The sequence below is a fragment of the Panthera leo genome, chromosome C1, assembly GCF_018350215.1.
Source record: "Panthera leo isolate Ple1 chromosome C1, P.leo_Ple1_pat1.1, whole genome shotgun sequence".
Classification (NCBI taxonomy): Eukaryota; Metazoa; Chordata; class Mammalia; order Carnivora; family Felidae; genus Panthera; species Panthera leo.
The window spans coordinates 519,084-538,329 of NC_056686.1; the positions used below are offsets into that span (position 1 = coordinate 519,084).

Here is a 19,246-nt window from a genome sequence, read left to right on the forward strand (position 1 = left end):
CGGGCGCTCTGACCACCGGCTGGCTCCTCGTGGAGGCTTCTCCGGTCCGCGCGCTTCAGCTCGTCTTGAGCTCCGGGCGGCTGCCGCGACACGCGGCGCTCGCGCGCCATGTCGTGGCTCTTCGGGATCAAGGGCCCTAAGGGCGAAGGCGCGGGGCCGCCGCTGTCCCTACCGCCCGCTCAGCCCGGGGGCGAAGGCGGCGGGGACCGCGGCGCGGGGGACCGGCCGGCGCCCAAGGACAAATGGAGCAACTTTGACCCCACGGGCCTGGAACGTGCAGCCAAGGCGGCGCGAGAGCTGGAGCATTCGCGTGAGTGAGGCGGCGAGGGCGGGGCCCCGGCTGGGGCGAGGGGCCAGGGAAGCTCAGGACCCACAGCGAGCCAGCCCACCGAGCACCGGGCATGCCGGGTCCTTGGGCGCATGTAGCTCCTCTGAGTGGTCGAGTGGTAAGTGGCCGTCTGCAGTCCCATTTCCCAGGTGAGAAAACTGGTCTGCGGGAATAAATCCGGCCAAGCCACCTTGGGTGCGGGGAGGTTGGGGATGCCATCGTCCTCGGCAGCTTCCAAGCTGTCACGCGTCTGTCAGGTGAGGAAACCGCCGCGGATGGAAGTTTCAGAGGTCACAGGTAGCAGGTGCTGGGGCTGGAGCCTGGTCTTTAGCTCCTGTAGAGTAGGGGAGCTCTTTGCTCCTCTTGCTGCCTCCACGTGGCCAAAGCGTGGCCAGATTGTGGTGGTGGTTAGCAATTTTCCCCTTGCGAAGGGGACTCACTTGAGGACCGTTGGTTTTATGGTAACGAACCAGATTTGTGCGTGTTACTGGAAAGCATTAGCGTTCAGGCAGTCGAGGGCTGTAAAGCAATAGGGGTCAGTCTGTCCTGGCTCTGCCTGGTAGCCTTCCTGACTCCCGGGCCCCCAAGGCACCATCATCGGCTGGACCTTCGCTAAGCCCACATCTTTTCCTCTCACTTTTCCTTTTTCTTGTTGGTTTAATGATTTGTTTTAGGATGTAGTCTAAGTGTTTGAGAAGCTAGAATGTAGAAGGCACAGAATAAGTACTGATTAAAAGGACCATAACGGCTGTCAAATTTTTATTTAAGCAGAGGTCTGCCATCCCCCCCCCCCCCCCCCCCCCTTAAAGGAACTTGTGTAGAGAAGCCATGGTGTAAACAAGGGTCTGTCTGAGGAATCAGAGGCCTGGCACTTTGTGGTTCAATTCCTGCTCTTCTCCAGAGACTCCAAGAAAACCCTGGTCCAAGGTCTCTGAGCCTGCCTGGCTCTCAGATCCCCAGAGGGACGTTAAAAACATATGGATATTTGGGCCTGGGACTCAAACAGCCTGTACCCTTAGGTCTAGCTGGAACACCACCAGTCCCAGACTAAGTGTATTGAGTTTGCGTGAGTGGGGGAGGGGCAGAGAGAGGGAGAGAGAATCCCAAGAAGGCTCCGAACTGTCAGCACAGAGCCCGGACTCACGAACTGTGAGATTATGACCTGAGCCGAGTCAAGAGACGGACGCTCAACTGACTCAGCCACCCAGGTGCTCCCAAAACTTTTTTATTTTTTTAAGTAATGTCTACACCCGATGGGGAACTTGAACTCACAAACCCGAGATCAGGAGTTGCATGCTCTTCCAACTGAGCCAGCCTGGCACCCATCTACTTTTCTTCTTCCTGCCACCCTTCCTGGACGAACTACTGGCCAGTGGGAGAGGTTTTGCCCTGGTCTGTCACCTCCTTCTGTCCCCAAACCCTTCTTCCCAGGATGCGTCTTGCCTCTGTCTCTTGTTTTCCCCTTTCAAGAGTCAGTGGTGGGGGATCTCTACTTTTCCATTTTCAGGTGAGGTTAACCCGGCTGGCCAAAGGTCATGCTGTGGGTAAAAAGGGCAGCTGGGACCCGGTCTCCGCATTGTTGGCCTGTGGCACTCACGTTCCTGCTGCTGCCCCAGGATGAGCACTCTTGTGCCCTCACTCCCTCCTGGTCAGAGTTCATTGTTAAAGGGGCCCTGGCGGTCTCTTCAGGCCTCGGCTTCGTGGCTTCCCAAGTTTACAGCGCAGGGTGTGGGACCCTGGTGCCTTTGTGCTGCCTGTTCTTGGGGGCAGGTGTTCAGCTCTTCTGTGCTCCCAGTCACCAGAGACCTAGGGGAGAGCCTTGCAGTGAGGTCTGGAAGGCTGTGTCAGCCAGGTCCTGACCCGCTCTGAAGGTCCTTCCCGGGCTTAGGCGGTGTTTTTGCACACCACATGCCCTAGCAGTCTGTCCAGACACCAGGGCTTCTGTCACATCCCTCTAAATGTGTAGATGTGTTTATGGAATGGCAAACAGAAGTCATGCTTTAGTTACGTGTTTGCTGCAGTTCGTGGGGGTTGGGGTCTGCACCTTACTTTGAAGGCTTCAAAAAGAAAGATCGTGGGGCGGGAGTGGAGAGAAAGCAAAGGGAGAAGACTAGGTACATTATAGCATCAGGGAGCGGGGTTCACAGGGATTCCCTACCTTCTTTCCATGCTTTAACGTGTTAGAATATTTTTTACAGTAAAGTACTGCAGATGGGAGAACTGCGTCATCACCAAAATATTTGAGAAGCTGTATGCCTGGGCTTTTTTGGCTAGGAGAGCACCAGAAGGTTTTTAATTTTTTTTACATTTATTTATTTCCGAGAGACAGAGCACAAGTGGGGGAGGGGCAGAGAGAGAAGGAGACACAGAATCCGAAGCAGGCTCCAGGCTCTGAGCTGTCAGCACAGAGCCCGACGTGGGGCTTGAACCCATGAACCATGAGATCATGACCTGAGCTGAAGTCGGACGCTCAACCGACTGAGCCACCCAGGTGCCCCCACCGGAAGTTTTTTTTGGAACCCCCAAATATCGATGGATGTGAATTGTATCTCGTGAACAAAACATACGCAGGAAACATTTATAACGTGTGTGTTTATAACAAACACGAGGTCTGTGAAGAGTCGTCATTGTGCATTGGCTTGTTTCTAATTTAATTGTTTGCTTCCTATTCATCTTATCATCTGCACGTGTAGGTTAATAATAACAGGTACTGAAAGCTTAAAAGCTTAGGAGTTTAAGCAACTTCCACAAAAATAAGACACTGTAGCCACAGGTGCCTTTTTGTTTAATTAGGAACTGACTGCCACGTTGACCTTTCTACTCTCAGCTAGTGTGGAACAGCCTTCCTTTTTTCTTAAAAAACATTTTTTTTAATGTTTATTTATTTGAGAGAGAGAATGAGCATGAGCAGGGGAGGAACAGACAGAGAGGGAGACACAGAATCCGAAGCAGGCTCCAGGCTCTGAGCTGTCAGCACAGAGCCCGACGCGGGGCTTGAACTCACGAATGTGAGATCCTGACCTAAGCCGAAGTCGGATGCTCAACAGACTGAGCTACCCAGGCACCCCTTTTTTCTTTTTTTCTTTTTTTTTGAGAGAGAGAGAGAGAGAGAGAGAGAGAATGCATGTGCATGAGCCAGGGAGGGGCAGAAAGAGAGGGGGACAGAGGATCCACAGTGTGGGTGGGGCTCAAACTCACAAACCGTGAGATCGTGACCTGAGCCGAAGTCGAACACTTGACCGACCGAGCCGCCCTGGCGCCCTGGAACAGCCTTTCTGATAGAGCCCTCCAGGATGTGACAGCTGCTGGGGTACAAGACCTTGTACACGGGCTTTCTGTCAGGCGTAGGGCAGACACAGGTGATGAGAAGGGAGTCCTGGTCTTTGGAGGGAGGGGGCGCCAAGCGAGATCCGGTCAGGGAATGCAGGTGGGCACACGCGTTTTGAGGTCGAGGTGAGCTGGGGTCTCCCCGAAAGCCCCTTGGTTCACGTGAATGCTTGCCTGGCGTCCGAGCGTCCTAACCCTACTCGCCCGCTGCCCACAGGACACGCCAAGGAGGCATTGAGTCTTGCACAGATGCAGGAGCAGACGCTGCAGCTGGAGCAGCAGTCCAAGCTCAAGGTGGGTAGTGGGTGCGGTGCCAGCGGAGGCGGCGCTTGTGGCGGAGGGACGCGGGACGATGGGTGGCGGGCACGGGCCGGGAGCTTCCGGCGTCGCCTTCCTGGGATTACCTTATTGCTTGTGGTTAAGAGGGAAATGCGGAGAGGTCCAAGATGTGCTGGCTTTGTGGCTTGGGTTCTTGCAGCAGGACGACCCGGAAGGGCTGGTGCAGGTGAGGACCATCCGGTCTCCCCAGGGGAGAGCCTGACTGGGCGTCTCTGCGTTTGGCAGGACCTTCCCGCTGAGCAGAGAAGGACAGCAAAGGCCTGGGCCCTGCCCTCTGCCATTGGCTGTTGTAAAGTGTAGTCAGAAAGTGAGCATGTGAGGGCTGCCTGGCGGGCTCAGTCATGAGAGCATGTGACTCTCGATCTCGGGGTTGTGAGTTTGAGCCCCCATTGGGTGTGGAGATTACTGAAAACCTTAAAAAAAATGTGAGCACGTGACATAAGCCACCTTGGAAGCGGTGTTGGGGAGGGAGTGACTGGCACCCCAAGGGATTGGCCTGCTCCTTGGGACCCAGCCCTGTCCGATTTCCTGCCACGGGGCTGCCTGGGAGTCTAGGTCCTCCTGGGCCTTGGTGCCCGTGCAGTGGTGCTGGTCCAGCGAGCGTTTTCTGGAAGCAGTTCCTGCTCCTGTCCCGGCCCCTTTGGAGCCCACATGAAATGTGGGAGGGGGTTGTTGAGGCCTGAGCTCCAAGTCCAGAGCGGGAGGCCCCGCCGGCCTTGGGCTTGCAGCAGCTGGTGTATTCTATAGGAATATGAGGCCGCCGTGGAGCAGCTGAAGAGCGAGCAGATCCGCGTGCAAGCTGAGGAAAGGAGAAAGACTCTGAGCGAGGAGACGCGGCAGCACCAGGCTGTAAGGGCCGCTTGGCCACACGGGCACAGGGGGGCCAGGATGGGAAGCTTCTGGGGTACTCCGTGGTCCCCGCGTTCAGTCTGGGTCTGTTAGTGACCCCCCGAGGCCGTGGGATGACCTTGTGCAAACGCCCACGAATACGTCCGCGCCGAGCGGGCCGGGGAGCACACGTGTCCGGGCGAGCGGGCGGAGGTAGGCGGCTCGTCTGAGGGCCCGGCGAAGTCTGGCTCTCGACGTCGGTTTGGGGCCGTCCGCCAGCTTCTGCAGCTGACCCGCGTTCATGCTGCCGTCTTCTTCCCCAGAGGGCCCAGTACCAGGACAAGCTGGCCCGGCAGCGCTACGAGGACCAGCTGAAGCAGCAGGTGAGCTCAGCACACTGGCACGCGAGGAGGGCCTCCTTTGGCCTCCCTGAGAGCATGGGCGTCTTCTGGGGCGGCTGGTGGGCCAGAACTCAGGGTGGTTTTACCAGCAGTCAGTGCTGGGTCCCAGAGGAGCGCGCGCGCGCACACACACACGCACACACACGATGCCCGGGGCCTCCAGGCTCTAGCTGTGCTGGAGGGGTTCTTCTGTGTGAGACCTGACTGGGGACCTGGCTGGGACAAATTTATGGTGGGGGTGGTTTCCAAGTGTTTGCACCCATCATGCTTTGCGCCCTCACGGCTTATAAATTTAACAGGGGAAAGAGTGTTTGGAGGGCAGCTGGGAGTGGGCTGGGAGTGCCCTGGGGCGGAGCTATGCCAGAGGCAGGAGCTCCTGAACCGGGCCCCTCGCTGTGCTTGTCCAGAGCCCCTGTGGTGGCAGAAGCTTCCCTCGCTGATCTCTTAGATCAATGTTGGTCATTTCCTAGCTTTGGAAGCTTTTCTCTTTCTCCTGTGGTTTCTTGTCAGCAACTTCTCAATGAGGAGAATTTAAGGAAGCAGGAGGAGTCTGTGCAGAAGCAGGAGGCCATGCGGCGAGGTAGGGTTGTCAGTTCTGCCTGGGGCTTTTGGGGGCTACGTCCTTGGAGCGGGCTCACAGGGAAAGCAGGCCGTAGGCATAGATATGTGTTTCTTCAAGCACTTTGATCCCCAAGTAAAATTCCCAAACCTCGACGGGGGCTCTGCGTTCTTTGGCCTTAGTCGGAGCTTTGTAGCAGAAGCCTAGGCAGGCCGCACGTCCCCCCAGGGTCTGACGTGCATTGCCTCCCTCCTGTGAGAAGGGTTGCCTGGGCCTCGCTGGAAGGGTGGGGGACTGCAGGCCGAGCACCCCTTTCCTGCCACGCCCCGGGCAGCCACCGTGGAACGGGAGATGGAACTTCGGCACAAGAACGAGATGCTGCGGGTGGAGGCCGAGGCGCGCGCCCGAGCCAAGGCCGAGCGTGAGAACGCAGACATTATTCGTGAGCAGATACGCCTGAAGGCTGCTGAGCACCGGCAGACCATTCTGGAGTCCATCAGGTGCGGCCCAGTCCCCAGGAGGCCCTTGGTTGGCACACTGGCGGGAGGCGGGCTCCTTCAGCAGGCCCTCCCGTGTGCTGAGCTTCAGAGCTCTTGCCCTTTCTCCAGCTAAGTGCCCAGATTCATCCTCTCCTGGTTGCGTCGCTGCTTTCTCTACAGGACAGCCGGCGCCCTGTTTGGTGAAGGATTCCGTGCCTTCGTGACAGACTGGGACAAAGTGACAGCCACGGTAATAACCCCTGACACATCTTCCTGCTTGTGGCCTGCGTCAGGGTCTCTGCTCGGTTGTGTCCCTGCCTCCTGGCGCTCAGCGGTAGGAAGTGTGCCAGGCAGGTCCCTCCTGCTGCGCTCCTGGGAAAGTCACGTGTGGTGTAGCCTCTGGGTGTGGGGCACTGGCGGTGGGCTTTGTGACCTGTGGGCTGGAAGATGTGGGAAGGGAGCTTCGTTTTCCCTCTTCCTTAACAAGTGCCGCCCCGTGGAAAGGGGAACCGGAAGTTTGCCCGGCAGCTTCCGGAGTGGGACCCGGCCGAATCCCCAGGGCCTCCGGGAGATGTGGCAGGGGACCCTTTTAAGCCGTGCTCCCGTGAGGGTTCCCACCCTCCAGCAGGAAGCGGAGGTAGGCCCAACAAGGCTGTAGGGCTCTAGGCACGCGCTCTGAAAGCCCTGTGCCATGGGGCTGCTCCCCACTCGAGGCAGAGGGGATTGTTGCCGCTGTGCCCGGTGCTGTCCTGGGCCGCACGGTGCGACTCGGCCCCTGCTCACGCGGTACCGAGGCCCTAACGAAGGGGTGGCAGGGAGCCGTGCTGACCAGGAGTGCCCTTGCATTCCTGATGTGCTGGTTCCTGAAGCTCTTTCTGCAAGTGGACACAGTTCTGGCCTTGTTCTGGAGACCGTGAGGGGGGCAGGTGAGGTCAGGCCGTGCCTTGGGGAGAGCAGGGACTGGACTGGGGAGGGCCAGGACTCTGGTCGAGGAAACCTGAAGCTGGTCGGACCGCTTGGTTCTTAAAATGGCCCCTCGAGTCCTCTAGCTCAGGCCAGGGACGTGGGGCGAACAGGGGCTCCTGACGTGGTCTTCCCAAACGTGTTTTGAGTAACTCCGGGTTGGAAGCGGAGGGTTTCAGCCCTGATGAAAGTGGTCCGGGCTCCCTGGGTCATGCAGCCCGCAGCCCGGGGGGCTGGGTGAGCTGAGCAGTTCCTCTGGCTTCTCAACAGGGCTGCCCCGCCACTCCCCGCCTCGCATAGGGAGCTGCCAGAATACGGCCTCTGGTGTTCTGGTGAAGAAAACGGGCTTCCTCTGGACGCCATCTTGCCCCCCCCCCTTGGGCACCCCTGTTCAGATTGGGGTTCCCACAGGAGGGAGACCCAGCACGGGGTCTGGGCTTTGCCTTCTCCTGGTGCCGAGCTGGGTGGGGGCACCCGTCTGAGACTCGAGGACAGAGTTGACGTGGGCTTGGCTGTGCAGCGTCTAAGCCTCAGGCCTTACCCGCGTGCTTGTCTCCCTCTGACCCTCCTCGCCCGTCTCCACCTTGGAGCTCTGTGGCACCCATGCGGTGTCCTCTGTGCCGCAGCCGGGCACACAGGAAGCGCTCAGTACCTGCTGTGGGTACTGCGCCAGGGGACAGCGTCTTGTGGAAGAGTCTCAATGTCACTGCCTGTATCGGAGCCAGTCAACCTGCTGATCGGTGGTTTCGTGGAACTGGCAGCTTTAGATCAACCTTGGAATTCGCTTACTCCTGGAAGAAGCTTAGCTTTCGTTAACGCGGAGGCCCGGTCACCTCAGAGCTGCTTGCTCCTGCAACAGCCTCGGCGTGGAGCGCTCACGCTCACGGTTGAAGGTTATGGAGGGGAGCCCGGGTGGCTCAGTCCGTTAAGTGTCTGACTCTCGGTCACGATCTCACGATTTCATGAGTTCGAACCTCACGTTGGGGTCTGTGTTCACAGTGCAGAGTCTGCTTGGGATTCTCTCTCTCTCCACCCCTTCTCCACTCATGCTGTCTCTACCTCTCTCAAGATAAATAAACTTAGTTCCAAATCTTGGGAACTTGTTTGCTAGCTTATTTTTCTGAACTAGGCCATTGAACGGTGAGCATCGCAGGAGTGAAGGGGCTAATGAACCCGCCTGAAAAACCGAGGTCCTGTCACTGGAGTTTGTAAAATGCGTGGTGGCTTTTTACCCCCTAGAGCACGTCTGCCTTCTTCCTCATAACCCTGGGTCCTGCTTTTGTGGCATGACCTTGTTTGTGGCTGGGCAGAGGCCCTTGGGGCCGGTTTGAGCAGAGCCCCAGCAAAGCAGTGAGACCCTTTGAGTGAAAAACATGTGGTTTGCTTCCCCACCAGCAAACCTGGTGCTGCTCTCTGTTTTTGTTTGGTTTTTTTAATAAGAAAAGTTTTTCTTGGGGCGCCTGGGTGGCTTGGTCGGTTAAGCGTCTGACTTCGGCTCAGGTCATGATCTCGCGGTCCGTGAGTTCGAGCCCCGCGTCGGGCTCTGTGCTGACAGCTCAGAGCCTGGAGCCTGTTTCAGATTCTGTGTCTCCCCCTCTGTCTGCTCCTCCCCTGTTCATGCTCTGTCTCTCTCTGTCTCAAAAATAAATAAACGTTATAAAAAAAAATTTAAGAAAAAAAAAAAAAAGAAAAGTTTTTCTTTAATGTTTATTTTTGAGAGAGCAGGGGAGGGGCACAGAGAGAGGGAGGGAGGGAGGGAGACACAGAATCCGAAGCTGTCAGCACAGAGCCTGCTGGGGGGCTTAAACCCACAAACTGTGAGATCGTGACCTGAGCCGAACTCAGATACTTAATAGACCGAGCTACCCAGGTGCCCCTTTATTTTACATTTTTTAAAGTTTATTTATTTTGAGAGAGAGAGTGGGACAGGGGGAGAGAAGTTGACTGAACCACCCAGGCGCCCCTCCCTGGAGTGTTTTAAAGTGAATTAAGGGCATTCTGATTCCTCTTGCGGTCTGAGTACCCCGGGCACTCAGATCTCTCCAGATCTCCCCAGCTGCTGTAAACACCTGTGGTTAGTGACTGAGTCTCATGTGCATCTCAGTCCAGAATCCCTGTCGGGCTGGGGTGGTGCGGTGGGCTGGCAGGCAGTCCGGGTCTGCCCACTGGCAGGGCTCCTTGGCTGGGAATCTGGGCACATGAAGGAATCTGTGGGAAAATGTCCCTTGCATTTACTTTCCAAACAAGCTGGGTAAACGCGCAGAGGGCTGGTTGCTGGAGAAGGCTGGATGACATCAAAGGTTGCTGGGTTTGGGAGCCGCGGGCTGCCCTGGGGCTGGCCCAGCCCTCCCCCCTGCTCCCCTCGGGCCCTTGTTTCTGTCACTGCAGTTGCCATCTGGTGTCCTGGAACCTCATTCATGTGGTGTCAGAGTCCTCGCTGCCCCTGTGGTAGCCAAGCTGTTGGTCTTGTGGGGAAGAGCTTTTAATTTCCAGGAGCCTCTTGTAGGTCTTGGTCGTGGGCCCTGTAATTGTGGTCCCACCACAATGTTTGGTCTGTCCCCCATGAGCCTGAGGGTTCCTCTCTTTACGGTTGGGGTTCCTGTCGCCTGGAAGCACCTCCAGTCCGGCCGGAATGTGTTCTCCAGTAGCTTTGTGAGAAAGAGTGCTTGCGATAAGCTTTTTGGTATCTTTTGTGTCTGGAGATATCTACAGTCTCGTGTAATTGAGGCTTTGGGCTTGGGGCTGCTCCTGTATGACCCTTGCCATCACCTAGCACGGGACGGGATGAGGAGGGCGCGTTGCTGGCTGCCGAACAGGTGGTGGGTGCCACTCACCTTCTGCCCTGCTCTAGGTGGCCGGGCTGACACTGCTGGCCGTGGGGGTCTACTCTGCCAAGAACGCCACATCTGTTGCTGGACGGTACATTGAGGCCCGGCTGGGGAAGCCGTCCCTGGTGAGGGAGACGTCTCGGATCACAGTGCTTGAGGCCCTGAGGCACCCCATGCAGGTAACTGTGGGTCTGGTCCTCACTGGGCGTGTCCTGCCCGAATCCTTCTGGTGTTTCAGCCAAGTTATGAACGTGCGTCTTCATTTCCCCCTTTTACCCAAACACCATCCGTCCTTTCTTGCACATTGGATTTGCTTGTGGCTTTTTCCTCTTTGATGCTATCCTAGGGGCCCGTCCACATCAGCACTGGGAAGACCCTCACCCTGGTTTGTCGGTTGCCTCTATGTGTCTGTTGGTGTGACTGCCCCCTGGGTAGATTTTGGGTCATTTACAAAATCCTCGGCTTCCTGCATGCCATCATCCTAGGAGAGAAGTTGCTGGAAGCAGTACTGTGTCAGCTTCCTCCCCCAAGGGGTCCAGGCTTCTGCCTGGTGCAGTGTCACTCCTTCCGTGGGCTGTGGCTGGACGTCCACGGCAGTCGCCCGTGTGCAGTGTGCGACTACGGAAATAAAGGTCAATGAGGAATCTGTAAGTTGCCTGGCCCAGTCCCACGGTTGGCTCTGTGTGCCCGCCTTCCAGAGCGAGGCCCAGCCTGTGTGTCCTGGACCGAGGGGTGCCACGGCAGTTCTGTTTCCGTGTGGTGGCCTAGCTGCTCCCGGTGCCCCGTGGCTGTCATGGGCTCTGCCGATGACCCTGACCGTCCCCCGTGTCCCCCCGTAGGTCAGCAGGCGCCTCCTTGGTAAGCCCCAGGACGCACTGGAGGGCGTCGTCCTCAGTGTAAGTGGTGCCGCCCACGGGGGCCGGGACAGGCGTCGGGGTGGGAGGTGCCCTTCTGCCCGCAGAGCTCTTCTCCCCCCCACAGGATCGGGCTGCTTTTCTTTCCTAAAGTAGAATTTGCTGCCTGAGGCCCAGCCCGGGATAAGCTGCCTCCTGGGGCCAGCCCAGGGGCTCAGGAGGCACACGCTAGCTGCAGAGCCAGTCCCAACTGCCCCGTTCCCTGGCAGCCCAGCTTGGAAGCGCGCGTGCGAGACATTGCCATTGCGACAAGGAACACCAAGAAGAACCGAAGCCTCTATAGGAACATTCTGATGTATGGGCCTCCTGGCACCGGCAAGACGCTGTTTGCTAAGGTGAGGGCACACGGCACAGGTGCGCGGGGTGCCGTGCTGCGGCTCTGGGGAGTGGGTGCGGGGCATCAGGAGCCACGTGGTGGGGCCAGCTTTCCAGGCGAGGGGCATCCCCAGGGGCACTGGGCAGTGGGGCCCGAGCACGGTCTGTGCAGGCTTTGGGGGGGACGAGAGTAAACACGCTTTGCCCTTTCTTGCCCAGAAACTCGCGCTGCACTCGGGCATGGACTATGCCATCATGACAGGTGGGGATGTGGCCCCCATGGGGCGGGATGGCGTGACTGCTATGCACAAGGTCTTCGACTGGGCCAGCACCAGCCGGCGAGGGTGAGCCGGGTCCCTTCTGGGGTGGCCCTCCATGTGCATGCGTTTGCGTGGCCTGGGTTCCTGGCACCACCGGGCTGCAGATGGCTGGGTGGGAGGGTGTGTCAGTGACTTTCCCCACAGTCTGTGCCTGTGGGCGTGCACAAGGCGGGAACAGCTCTGTGGTCTGGGGTGGGGGTCTGAGGGAGAAATTCACCCCAGGTATAGATTCCTGGGGGCCTGTGCTCCTCTCAGGAGTCTCTGACTTTAAAGAGGGGCTGACTTTAAAAACACTGGAGAAAAAAGGGCGCCTGGGTGGCTCAGTCGGTTGAGCGTCCGACTTCAGCTCAGGTCACGATCTCACGGTTTGTGGGTTTGAGTCCCTGTGTCAGCCTCCAAGCTGTCAGCACAGAAGCCTGCTTGGGATTCTGTGTCTTTCTCTCTCTCTGCCCCTCCCCTGCTCATGCTGTCTCCCTCTCTCTCTCTCTCTCTCTCTCTCTCTCTCTCTCTCTCAAAAATAAAATGGGTGGGGTGCCTGGGTGGCTCAGTCGGTTAAGCGTCTGGCTTCGGCTCAGGTCATGATCTCATGGTTTGTGGGTTTGAGCCCTGCATGGGGCTCTGTGCTGACAGCTCAGAGCCTGCGGCCTGCTTTGGATTCTGCATCTCCCTCTCTCTCTGCCCCTCCCCCGGCTCGTGCTGTGTGTTTTTCTGTCTCTCAAGTGATAAACGTTAAAAAAATTTTAAAAACTGCAACACTGAAGATCAGGGGCTGCCAGCACTGGTATTTAATTTAGTGCCAAATTAGCATGTTTGGCACAGTCCGGTCGCTGTCCTGCCATGCTGGCACGCAGCGTGCCCCTGTTGGGTCTGGAGTCCCAGACTCTGCTGAGAGCAGCCTGTGCTTCTGGTTCGGTTTCCGTGTGCACAGCCCCTTAGCGTTCCGGCTGGGCGGCCTCACCCATCCTCGTTCAGTCCTAAATTCCCCTCCCCTCACAGCCTCCTGCTCTTCGTGGATGAAGCAGATGCCTTCCTCAGGAAGCGAGCGACTGTGAGTATTCCGGAAGCTTCTGTGTGGCCTGCTGTGTCCAGCTGGCCATAGGTGAGCGAGCAGTCAGGGGTGGCGTGTCCAGTGGCCGCATCTGTGCTTTGTGGGGAAGTTGCTGTCCCCCCCCGCCCCGACTGAGTCTGACCCAAACCTCGTCCTCAGCTGCACTTTCTTCATAAATCTGGCCTGAAAAGCAGGAGTTACATGTGTGGCATTTTTAGAGTCTTTCCTTGAAATTCAGGGTCATGGAGACACTGGCACGTGTGGCTCCTGGAGGGATGGAGTGGGGCCTGTGTTTAGCTTCCCCCTGGAAGCCTTTGCCTGATGCCAGGACTTTTTCTGCAGGAGAAGATAAGCGAGGACCTCAGGGCCACCCTGAATGCATTCCTGCACCGGACAGGGCAGCACAGCAGCAAGTGAGGGCCACCTTCTGGTGCGAGGCCCCTTCACAGAGGAAAACTGAGGCTCCACTTGAGCTCATAGGGCTGCTGTGGGGCAGGGCGGGCACAGGGCAATGGGAAGGGCCCGTGGGGGTGCAGAGGGGATGCACCTTTTTTGCACCCTTGTGGGGCCTTCTGAGAGGACGCGCTGGGGTCTCAGGAGGGCCGGGCGGCAAGTCCGCATGCACAGGGCGCTGCACTGGGCGTCTCTGGCTGCTCTCCCGTGATGGGCCGTCAGGGTGGTCACCCCACGACTAGGTGTCCTAGGGTGCAGGTTGCCCTGGGAAAGGGCTCACTCCTTACGAGTCCTCTAATCCTGCTCTCCTCCATTGTCAAGGCCCCAAGTCAGCTGTGTGGCCACCAAATCATGTGCATCCTCCTTGCCTGCTGTGGCTGTTGCCTGCAGAGACCCCTGACCCTGCTCAGGCCCCCTGAGTCTGGTCTGGTACCTGCAGAGTTGGCGCTTCCGCTCAACCAGCTAAACCCCAAACCCTGCAACTCAGGTTGGGGGGGAGGTGCAGAGATCTGTATGGTACCCCAGGGTCCCTGTGCTTCCTGCGCACAGCAAGGCTTACATGGCCACCCCATCGCGCTGGCCCATCGGTCAGGGAGGTGTTGGAGGGAGGGATGGGTGGTAGAGGGCAATGCTGGGTCTGGGTTTTTCTGGGTTAAAAAGCTGCCAGATAAGTCCTGTTAGAAAATAGTCCTGTGTCAGTTGAAGAGGCCCCCTATCCCAGGGGCAAGCCCCTCAGCCCCTGCTGTCTCTGCTGGCTTCAGGTTCATGCTGGTTCTGGCCAGCAACCAGCCCGAGCAGTTTGACTGGGCCGTCAACGACCGCATCGACGAGATGGTCCGCTTCGATCTGCCGCGGCAGGAAGAGCGGGAACGCCTGGTGAGGATGTATTTTGACAAGTATGTTCTGAAGCCAGCCACAGAAGGAAAGCAGTAAGTGTCCTGATGGCCTGGGTGTGTGGGGCCCTCCGTACCCCACCAGCCTCTGGCCCAGGTGCCACACCCAGTCCTAACCCTGTGGTTTTACCTGGGGCTCAGATGTGCTCACTTGCTGGCCCTGTGCTTCCGTCCCACTCTTTGCCAGGTTTTTGACTCGGCGGCCCATTGTCACAAACTAGCTAGCACCTCCATCCTTTCCTGCTAGGTGAAGCGTCTTTTAACGATTTGGGGCTTTGGAGGAATCCAGGCTGCAGTCCTGCCCTGGGAAGTGCGGGGCCGTGACAGTGGTTGCCAGACCTTGGCCGAGCTCTGCTCACTGAGGCTGTTGGTGGCCGTCCTGGACCTGGGCTCCCTGCTCACCCTGACTCCCGGGAGCCCGGGGCCCCTCACCGGCACGCAGCAAGGCCCCCATTCTGCAGAAGTCACCGGGCGATGGGGGCGCCCTCCACATTCTGTCCGGGCCACCCTCTCCCTCACTGCTCTCTGTCCACAGTGCTCCAGATACGTGAGGGCTGGTCTATTTTTAACTATCCCCAGGGAGCCAGACCTCGCAGCAGCATTGACCTGAATCCTTCCCGTCGCTGGTGGCAGTGAGAGCTGTCTTCTGTTCTGGGACTGGCTTTGCCTGCCCCTGCTGTCCCCCTGCCCCCTTGAATTCCATTATCTGGGCCTCCTTTCTCCTGTGTGCCCGGATGGCCCCAGTACCCCCCACCCTCCCAATCGTCTCTTCTAGCCTGACAGACACCGAATGTGGTCTGAGTTCCTGAGGCCTCTTTCTCCACGAGTGTTTGAATGACTCTCCTCCTGTGAGCTCATCTCCTGGGTCTTCAGCCAGACCTGACTAGGAAGGGGTCCGCACATGAACCAAAGCAGTGACATGTCACTCTAACCTGGAGGTGTTGGCTTTTCTCCCCTTGATTTCCCACGTGCTTCCCACGCCTGACAGGGCGTGGCTGCTGTGCTGCTAGTTTGGGCGCGGATGGAGGTCTGAGGGAGAAGGATGCGGTCCCTGCCTCCGAGCCTGGTGGTGGCGCTGTGTGCGAGGCTCCGAGAGCCCCTCCGCTTTGGCACATCCTGACCAGCCCTCCACCTGTCTCTGGAGTGGTCATGCACTGCTGTCCGTACACAGCCCCACACGGACCCCACCCGGGCTCCAGAAGGGAGGGAGGTGCCCAGCGGGTAGAAAGGGCAGGAACCAGGAGCAGATATAGGGCTTCCCAGTACAGGCTCCTGCGCCTGGCAGATACCCAGTCCTCCTTTCGCGTAGGAGCCGAGGGGTCGTCCCAGACCCCCAGTGTCACCCTGGGCCCCTCAGGCCCGCAGGGCGTCATGTGGGAATTGCTCTCCCCAGGCGCTTGAAGCTGGCTCAGTTTGACTACGGGAAGAAGTGCTCAGAGATCGCACACCTGACGGAGGGCATGTCGGGTCGGGAGATCTCCCAGCTTGCCGTGGCATGGCAGGTGAGTTGGGGACATGCACCCTGCAGGCGTGAGCCCAACTGGTTGGGAGACACTGAGTCACCTGAAGGCAGCCCGTGCAGGCCCCTGCCCCCCTAGGGTGCTTCTGTTGAAGGATTTTCTGCACACAGATGTCACGCCCTGCTCTACTTTGCAGCCACCACCTGCTTCTGCCCCCACTGCAGGGAGCGTGTGGAGAGGTGTCCCTGGCTTCCCACGTTACGGCCTACCTTATCGTCATCGTGGTTTTGGTCCAAATCAGATAGGGCTCTGAAATCGGTTGGGGCTCCCTGGAAATGGGCCAAGTGTCACATCGGCATCAAGGTCCCACAGACTCAGGCACCACTGGAGTTGGGACACGGTCTCAAGCCTAGCGCGTTTGGGGCAGGTGACTCTACAGATGGTCGGGGAGACCGCGGGGGCATATGGAACTTCCCGTAAGTGGTCTGTGAGCTCATCGCAGGGCGTGTGAGATGGGCCAGGGGGTGAATCTGACCTGATAAGGGTTGGGCGTCTCCTTGCCAGCACTGCGCCAGATGGAGACTGCTGGTGTTGAGGATGTTGTCCGCTCCATACAGAATCGGGTTTGCTGTGGGGTCTCGAGGGCGGCGTAGAGAATGCGAGTTGACTTTAGCCTTGTGCTGTGCTGTGACCCAGGGCACACAGCCCAGAGCGGTTCTTGGCATTACCCAATACCTGCTTCCTCTTCTGAAGTGCCCACAAGCCCCCCGCCCAGGACAGGGAAGCCATTTGACCCCCAAGGGTCCTGGGTGCAGCCGTCTAGAAAGCATTTGCAGCTTGGTGATTGCTGAGGAGAAAAGCTTTATCGGGTGCAGGGTGCTCAGTGGCTCCTGTCTGCAGCCGCCCTTGGCTTTGTGCCGCCATCACTGCCTCCATGGGGCCCGCAGTCAAATCTGACTGAGGCTGCGTGACGGTCTGATCGCTAGAAACGTGACAGTGCTTTTAAATGAATGTGTGTTATGTTAATGAAAGAGACGTCTGTTGTGACTCGAACACAGCAGCTTGGATACACAGGAGCCTGTATCAGGATGAGCTGGGTTACGCCCAGCTCCAGACTGTAGACTCCGCTTCTACGTGTGATCGGGCAGCCAGGCGTTCTGCTCCAGCCGTCCTCACTCAGGAGCCAGGCCTGACGAGGGTGGCTCCGTTTCCACAACCAACAGAGTGGAGGATAGGATGTCTGTCGGCTTCGGCTGCCGTGACGGTGCCACAGCCCAGAGGGCTTAAACACGGACGTGTATTCCTCGAGGTCCGGAAGGCAGGAAGGCCCGGACGAGGGTGCCGGTGCGGTGGAGTTCTGATGGCAGCCCCCTTTCTAAAGCCTTGCAGACGCTTGTTTTCTCGCGGTTTCCTCCTCCTGTGGCAGAAACGGAGATCTGTCGCATGAGCCTGCTGGTCCTGTAGAATCAGGGCCCCACCCCTACGGCCTCCTCTGACGTTGCCTACTTCCTCAGAGGGCCCACCTCTAACTACAGCTGCTCTGGGGGTCAGGGCTTCGCCGTATGAACGTGGGACGCGTCTGTCTCTGACTGCAAACCGTGCCCTGCGGTCCGTGCCCGGGGTTTCCACCAAGAACCCGCACGCCTCCCTTCTCTTTACGTCACATGTCACCTGCCCACGTGAGGTGACAGGTCTGCGTGCCTGGTGGATGGAGAACCGGGGAGACCTCCGGTCTGACCCCTGACCGCTGCAGGAGGCAGTGAGTAGGTGCTGAAGCCCACAGGGTGCCCTCCCTGGGGGATCTGGTACCTCACCAGAGCGCGTCCAAGTCATTGACTGGTCGGCCCAGCCCAGCATGTGTCCGGGAGTCCTGTCGTGCTCATGGGAGAGGAGAGTGAACCAGGGTGCTTCGGGCCTCGGCATCTGGGAGGGGTGCGGTGGCCTTGCTGGCGTGCCCTCTGGCTCAGGGTGCTCGTGGGGCTTGTCCTGCACGCCTCCCCCTGCTTCCAGGCTGGACTTGTTCCCCGAAGCCCACGTTACTTCTGTTTGTTTGTTTTGTGGCCCAGGCCGTGGCACCCGCTCTCTCCGAACGTGACCGCTCTAGATCCCACATGTGAGGGGAGTCACGCACGATTTGTCGTTTCGTGACGGACTGCCCTCGGTGTGATGTCCTCGAGGTCCGTCCGTGCCGGACCAGGTGCCAGCATTTCCTTTTCAGGGCGGAGTGGTGATCTGCCGAGTGGGCCGGTCTCGCTCTGTTCGTCCGCTCATCCCCCGAGACGGACGCCGGGTGACTTCCACCTCTCGTCTGTCGTGAATAGTAACTGCTGTGAACATGGGTGTGCAGGGGTCTCCGTGGAGCCCCCCTCTTCACTCCTTTGAGCGTACACCCCGAAGTGGAGCTCTCGGGTCACACGATGACACCGGTTTTAGTTTCGGCCGAGCTGACAGGCCATTTCCACAGCGGCCGCACTGTTTCCCGTCGCCACCAGCTGTGCAGCGGGCTCCGGTCCCTCGCCCCGCTCGCCCGCACTTGTTTTCTCGAGTTTGGATAGCAGCCGTCTTGGGGGATGTGAAGTGTCTCCTCGTAACATGGATTGCATTTCCCTCTGGTTAGTGACAGCATCTTGTGTGCTTTCTGGCCAAGCATGTGTCTTCTTGGAGAAGTGTCTATATGGATAGACACTGTATGGATAGTCCTTTGCCCAGTTTCGAATCGGGTTGTTTTTTGTTGACTTTTAGCAGTTTCGTATTCCGGATACTAACCTTTCATCAGCTGTGTGATTTACAAAGATTTCTTGACCTTCGGTGGGCTGCCTTCTTTACTCCATCGATAGTGTCCTTGGATGCACACAAGGTTTGAGTTTTGATGAAGTCCGGTTCGTGTTTGTTACCTATGCTGGCCGTGTCATAGCCGAGAAATCATCAGTAAATCCAGTGTCGGCAAGCTTCCCCCATGCTTTCGTCTAGTAGTTTTGTACTTCGAGATCTTACATTTAGGTATTTGATTCATCTGGAGTTAAGTTTGTGTGTGCTGTTATTTAGGGGTCCAACTTTATTTGCATGTGGACGTCCTGTGTCCCAGCATCATTTGTTGAGGACCGTCCTCTCCCCATTAGAATGTGCGTGGCACCCTTGTTGAAAACCATCTCGCCCCACATGTGAAGGGTTCTTTCTGGGCTCTCAGTCCTACTTCATCTGTCTAGATGACCGTCCTCAGCACTACTCTGATTGTGTTACCGCGGCTCTGTAGTAGATTTTCTTTTTAAGTGTATTTATTTATTTTGAGAGAGAGTGCACGCAAGCAGGGGAAGGGCAGAGGGGGGCGGGGGGGAGAGAATCCCAAGCAGACTCTGGGCTGTGAGCACACAGCCCAGTACGGGGCTCAAACCCATGAACCCGTGAGATCATGACCTGAGCTGAAGTCAAGAGTCAGATGTTCAACCACCTGAGCCACCTAGGTGCCCCCGTAGTGGGTTTAAAAATCAGGAAATTTGAGACTTGAAAATCTGTTCCTATTCAAGACTGTTTTGGCCGATCAGCCTCCCTTGAGATTCTGAATGAATTTTAGGATGGATTTTGATTTCTGCCAAAAACACCATGGGATTTCTGATAGGCGTTGCATGATTCTGTGGATCCACTTTGGGTAGGTAGGACTGACATACTCACATGTCATGACGCATGATGCACATGTCTTCCTAACTTTGGTGTCTTTAATTTCTTTCCTTTCGGCAGTGTTTTGCAGTTCTGAAGATACCACTCTTTGGCCTTCTTGGTTAAGTTACTTTCCT

At 57.7% G+C, this 19,246-nt stretch overlaps 2 protein-coding genes across 5 annotated transcripts in view; one reads left to right on the top strand and one right to left on the bottom strand.

Annotated features, from left to right (window-relative positions):
- The window catches only part of LOC122227005 (ATPase family AAA domain-containing protein 3), a 22,964-nt gene continuing 3,718 nt past the window's right edge, over window positions 1-19,246 (top strand). Inside the window, exons 1-15 of one of the 4 annotated variants that reach the window (XM_042951106.1) lie at window positions 1-310; window positions 3,873-3,949; window positions 4,742-4,843; window positions 5,146-5,205; window positions 5,734-5,803; window positions 6,117-6,282; window positions 6,442-6,511; window positions 10,076-10,231; window positions 10,892-10,948; window positions 11,176-11,301; window positions 11,501-11,625; window positions 12,598-12,649; window positions 12,992-13,062; window positions 13,864-14,031; window positions 15,389-15,497. In XM_042951106.1, coding sequence (XP_042807040.1) covers window positions 109-310; window positions 3,873-3,949; window positions 4,742-4,843; window positions 5,146-5,205; window positions 5,734-5,803; window positions 6,117-6,282; window positions 6,442-6,511; window positions 10,076-10,231; window positions 10,892-10,948; window positions 11,176-11,301; window positions 11,501-11,625; window positions 12,598-12,649; window positions 12,992-13,062; window positions 13,864-14,031; window positions 15,389-15,497 — 1,611 coding nt within the window. In that variant the 5' untranslated portion in view covers window positions 1-108. The other 3 variants (XM_042951110.1, XM_042951109.1, XM_042951107.1) reach the window with 3 other exon arrangements.
- TMEM240 (transmembrane protein 240) overlaps window positions 16,058-19,246 on the bottom strand; it is a 13,368-nt gene continuing 10,179 nt past the window's right edge. The window contains exon 5 of the transcript XR_006205843.1: window positions 16,058-16,872. The gene's annotated coding sequence lies outside the window, so the exon portion shown is untranslated. The remainder of the gene's footprint in view (window positions 16,873-19,246) is intronic.